This window comes from Palaemon carinicauda, unplaced genomic scaffold, assembly GCF_036898095.1.
Source record: "Palaemon carinicauda isolate YSFRI2023 unplaced genomic scaffold, ASM3689809v2 scaffold351, whole genome shotgun sequence".
NCBI classification, from domain to species: domain Eukaryota; kingdom Metazoa; phylum Arthropoda; class Malacostraca; order Decapoda; family Palaemonidae; genus Palaemon; species Palaemon carinicauda.
The window spans coordinates 65501-71127 of NW_027171195.1; the positions used below are offsets into that span (position 1 = coordinate 65501).

The 5627-nt window shown below is 46.5% G+C and overlaps 1 protein-coding gene across 1 annotated transcript; it reads right to left on the reverse strand.

Moving 5' to 3' along the window:
* Nucleotides 1–2251: 2251 nt before the first annotated feature.
* LOC137636678 (uncharacterized) lies at nt 2252–5210 on the reverse strand. The gene has a single exon (XM_068369064.1). It carries the CDS (start codon nt 5208–5210, stop codon nt 2883–2885), a length of 2328 nt encoding a protein of 775 aa, XP_068225165.1. The 3' UTR covers nt 2252–2882.
* Nucleotides 5211–5627: the final 417 nt, after the last annotated feature.

Below are 5627 nucleotides of genomic sequence, written 5' to 3' on the forward strand. Positions count from 1 at the left end.
GTACCTCGGGGGGGAAGTTTGCCAGAACTGAAGGTTTCCTAGGGGTTGGGGGGTTTGTTGACGTAACAGGCTGCTCGGGGGCGGTTGTGGGCAGTACTGGGGGTGCCATAGGGGGGGGGGAATGACCGGGATAGGGGTCACCTCAGGTGGGGGAGGGGGGATTGGCGGGGCTGGTGGCTCCCTAGGGGAGGGACTGGGTGATAGTGGAGGAATCCTTGGGCTGGGTTCCCTGCCAACGGGCACAGCGGCTGTCACAGCCGCGTAAGAGGCCTGGGGGGCTTCATTAGATGGATCTGTGGTGGGTGCCAGGGGGGCTGCCACTTCATGGGGTCGATTATCCCGAAGGGAGGTTCGTGTATGAGGGGCCCTTGGGGTTTTGGAGGCTCTAGGGTGCCTCTGGGTCCTAGTGGGGGGAGCAATCCCTTTAATTTTTTCCCTTACGTGATCGACTGCGCTCAGTCTGGCTGAACACCTGCCATTCCAGGCATGGTGATCAAACCCGCAGCTTGGGCATTTGGGTACAACGGGCTCCTTCCTTCTCAGTTTTTGAATGCAAACATCGGAGTCATGGGGGCCTGAGCAGGCCCCGCAGATGGTCCGACGGGACCTGCATAGTCTTGCTGGTTGTCCGAATTTTTGGCATTTGAAACACCTAGTTGGCTCTGGTATATAGGGTACTAGGCGGAATTTACCCCACTTGCCTAAATTGAGCCACTCTGGGGTGTCTTTCCGAACCCAACATTTCACTTTGTAGGCAGGTTCTTTTGATTTTGTTTCGAATCTCTTGGCTTCAACAATTTTCGGGTGGTTCGAGATAATTTCTACTCCAAGTGCTGGGGGGAATCCACATAGTACTTTAATTGAGTCGTGTCCCCCTTTTCTGATTTCCTCGAATTCTGGTACTCCGCGGAGGATATTTTCAGCCTCCTCATTGAGGGGGGATACTATGATGTCTGTTTTATTAAACATTCTTGCCACTATATTTATTTGGGGGTGTGCTTTCTCAACCTCCTCTATATACTTATAGGCATCTTTGTCCTGAGTTTTCTTGACCATAAAAACTTACCTATTTTCGGCAGCGGGTTTAGGGTTAATCCTTTTGTTCCTCCTATTTGGAGTTATAAAACCCTCAGTATCATTCTGGTTCCTCTCTTGGGAGGCAAAGATCTCCTCATCTGACACATTTCCTGTGTCCTCTATCTCGTCTTCAATTGCTGTTACTCTGTTTTCATTGATTCCGTTATTGGCAATGCTGTAGCCCTTTCCCTTACCACTGGCACTGACACTGGCACTGGCACTGTTGGTCTTAGCACACACCTCTGTACTTCCCTCTACACTGTTCCTACTTTCACATTCATTGACATTTGCTTTACTTTTCCTTTCTCTGCTATTATGCCTATTGTTGGTTGCAGTGAAGCTGCTTTCCCTAACACTATTGTCCACACCTTTATCAGTGGCACCGCCACTGGCACTGTTGACGTGGGCACTTTTCTCTTCCCTTTCTTTTAGCCTACTTCCACTTTCATTCACTGCAATTCCCTTGTTAGCACGTCCCTGAATGTTGCTGGTAACTGTTAAGATTCATTTCTTTAACTCTGTTGGGTTCCACAATGTGATTCCCTACCGTGCCCTTGGCACTAGTTTTGGCACTGGAATCGTATTCATGGTCGCTGTCACTTCCACTTATACTTGGATCACTACCACTGCCACTTTCACTTTCACTTCCACTTCTATCTTCACTGTCACTTTCACTATCACTGTCTTTGCTTGTTGATCCTTTCACTGTGACACTGTTTGCTGTTTTGTTGCTTGCACTGTTTACCTTTGTATCACTGGGGCTGCTACAACTACTGTTGCTATCACTGCTAACACAGAAATTACTACTAAGACTACTGTTGCTGTTATCTACATTGACTTCTGGGGGGTCTTGACTAGGGGATTTAATAACTAATTCATTGTTAAAGAGAGATTCTACAGGGGTCTGGGCACGTTCAGGGGGGGAAACTGTAACCTTATTCTTAGTACTTATGCCCTTAAGGGGTGTGGACACTCTGGAACGAGCCCTATGACAGGCATGGGACATGAAAGAATCACTATTACATACCTCGATTTCCAAAATTTGTAGTGCAGAATCCGTAGAGTTAGCGCCACTGTAGCTCTCGTCATCGAGGAAGGGAATAGGGTGGGGGGTGGGGGGGGTGTTGGATGGGTTGTCTTCTGAATCTAAGGGGTCTGGGGGGAGGGTGGGGGAGTCAGGCGGCGGATCGTCTGGCTGGGAGGAGAGAGAATCCTCCTCACAGTCAGCCATGCTGGCGAAATTAACGGGAATTACACTGTACACAAGTTAAAGGGGACACAAATATGAGTAGTATATAGGAGCCTAGTTACACTGTTACGCCTACAGCGAACACGCAAGCGGGAGACTAACCGAGAGTCTCACCTAATAACCTCTGGCTAGCGCAGCGGAGAGGAGAGTGTGTTGGAGTAGTTCGTTCGTAGAGTATTACAGCCAACACTTCTTGTTGGCACGGGCCTTTCCCTTGGTCGGCCCGTAGGTGATCTGAAAAGATATAAGGTGGGTTATCAAAATAAAAGGAAATTTGAAATGGTTTTTAGTGGTAGAGAAAGTTGTGAACAGGGTAAGGATGATGGTATTAGTGATAGAGGGCCATCATTTCACGGATAGTGGTGGTATGAAAATTGGGGTGTAAGGCCTTGAAATGTAGAGAAAAGGATGCAGGTGGGGTTGTCCAACCCTTTACTCCTCTAGGGTCCCTGCGGAGAGATTTTTAGTGGTATGTTAAGCTAAGAAAGTACAGAGGATGATGTGAATAGGGCCTTACGATGAAGGTATGGGATGGAGTGGTGTGAATGTGAGGTCTTTACCTTGGAGGAGGTAATCTTGAAAGCAACTGTGAGTGGGTGTCAAAGCTTTCCACAATTGCCTTTGCCAGTGTGGCCGCAGCTTTCCCGGCCTCTGGTGCGTTGGTGTCTACTAGTAGATCACCTCTCAGCTGTGCTGTTTCCCTGCATTCAAGTAAATAGTGCAGGAGGGCGTGTTGTGGCGTGTCACCGTAGTGATCACATGGTCTTTGGATGTCCTCTCTGATTTCCCAGTTTGCCTTGTAACCCAGCCGGAGTCTGTGTATGCATACAGCCTGTTTCCTTGGGGTGTTTTTGTCTATTGGTGGGGGTTCTAGCTCCGTGGCCCATTTGTACCAAGTGGCAGAGGGAGAGCCATTTTCTGCCCACATGTGTAGATCCTTGATTAGGTTGTCCTTAAGGTGTGTTTTTATTTTGTTTTTGATTTGTTGTAGTGCAGGCTGTATGTGCACCTGTATATTCTGGATGTGGCTGGTGCTTTTGGCTAGCTCATCAGCTTTTTCATTCCCTGGTATCCCTATGTGACTGGGTATCCAGTTGAATGTTACTAGCCTGTTTCTTTCATTGTGCTGATATAGGAGGGATTTGATATCAGCTATCAGGGACTTGTTTTCTTTGTTTTTGTCCTGCTGTAGGGCTTGCATTGAGGATCGTGAATCAGTGTGAATGACTACTGGTCCTTCCTCATTCTCAATGGAGTATCTTAGGGCTTGTTGTATTGCAACAAGCTCTGTCTGCAGGGTGGAGACATTGTTTGATGTCCTCCAGCATGCTGTGAAATTGCAGGAGTGAACTGCAGCTCCCGCTGTTTGTGTTCTTGGATCCACTGTACCATCAGTATAGTAGATCTGTGCTCCTATGGTTTCTGCAGTTTGCATTGCTGCTGTTGCAGCATTTCTGAGTTCCTCTATGGTGCAGTTTTCTTTTGCCCTTGGGAGCTTGGTGTAGCTGAATTTTGCTACTTGTTTTTTCCATGGTGGAATGTGTTGGATACTCTGTGCTGTGTATGGGTTCAGTTGTAGGAGTATTCCGGCCAGCCCAAGTCTCTTAATGTTGTTGCTGTGATCTTTGCCATAAGAGTTTGGGGTTTGAACTGCAGGATGTTTCTCCAGTTCGTCTCTAACCTTTTTTTTGGTGATTGAGTCCCTGTTTGATAGAAACATCTTTGCAACTGTGCTTGCATTTCTCATTGCAATTCTATCTTCGAGGGTCGGTAGCCTGGTTTCCATCCTTAGATTGCACAGTCTTGTCCATAATGGAGCGCCTAGCATGAGCCTCATAGCATTGTTTTGAAATACTTCTACTTCTCCTTTTTGTATGTCTGTTAGCTCAGTGAGGGCTGGGGAGGCATATTCCACTAGTGCTCTGGTACAGGCTTGATAATATTTCATTTGGACATGTTCATTTGCTCCTTCCTTGAGGTTGCACATGTACCTCATGACTGCCGTTCTGGCATTTGTCCTTTCCTTGAGATATTTTATTTCATATCTTAAGGTAAGTTGTTTGTCTATTATTACTCCCAGGTATGTATATTTGTCCACCCATTCTAGGGGCTCCATTCCTATTGTGAGTGGTTGCAAGGGATTTGGGGCTTTAATTGACATGGCCTTAGTTTTGCCAATGTTTATTTTTAGTCCAAGCTCATTGGACTTATGGCTGATGGCATTGAGTGCTCTTTGCATTTTCATCGTCCTGACAGCTCCTCTAGCTATCACACATACATCGTCTGCATAGACAAATATGTCTACTCCTTCGGGAAGTTGGAATGAGGCTATATTTTCCATGAGGATGTTGAATAGGAGGGGGCTTAGGATCCCTCCTTGTGGTGTGCCATTTTCCAATTCATGATAGGTAGAAACCACTCCTTGGAATTTGACTCTAGCTTGCCTTCCTAGCACATAGTTCTTTGTCCATGCTAGTAGGTGACCTTTGACTCCTTTTTTGGCCACTGATTGCAGCATTGCTGTTGGGCTTGCTAGTTCAAAGGCTTTCTCAAAGTCTATAAAGACTATTGTTGCCTTGTTTTGGTTTATGCAGCTTAATACTTCAGTAATGCATTCAGAGGTGCCAAGTCCTTCCTGATATGCATATAGCTGCTTGTGTAGGGGGCCGATTTTGTATTTGATTCTGTTTAGGACCATTTTTTCTCCTGTTTTTTCTATACAGGATACTAGGGCTATAAGTCTAGGATTGCTTGGATCCTTTGGCTTAGGGATTGGTTGTGTGTCTTGTTGTCTCCAGGCTTGAGGCCTTGTGTGCTCAAGGTGTGTTTTGTTTAATAACCTCAGGAATGCGGTTTCTCCTGCTGGACCCATGTGCTTGATCATTGTGTAGGTTATCTTGTCGGCCCCTGGTGCAGTATCCTTTCATGCTTTTTGTACTGCTCTTAGTTCCTCAACTGTGTAAGGGGTGTCAGTATCATCCTGCTGTAGGCAGGCTCTGTTGATCTCTTCCCACCTGGCTGGCGCCAGTTGCTCCTGTAGCCTTCTGGTTTCAGGGGAGAGATTAGCTGACAATGTCCTGTTTGCAAAGGTTGTTGCAATTCTTTCTGCCTCCTCTTGTGGGTGTGGGTGTGTGGCAATTGGAGTCTTCTTTTTTCCGGCTACTTTGTGTAGCCATTTCCATAGCTCAGTTAGAGTTGTGTACCCTGACAGGTTTGAGCATCATTCCATCCATTTTTCAATTCTTATTTAATGGATTCTTTGATTTGTTTCTGTTTTGACTGTTTGCAGTAGTTCTCTGTT

Excerpts from the sequence above, each read along its gene's own strand:
- LOC137636678 (XM_068369064.1), bottom strand. The coding sequence starts at position 5,210 with ATGATCAAGCACATGGGTCCAGCAGGAGAAACCGCATTCCTGAGGTTA.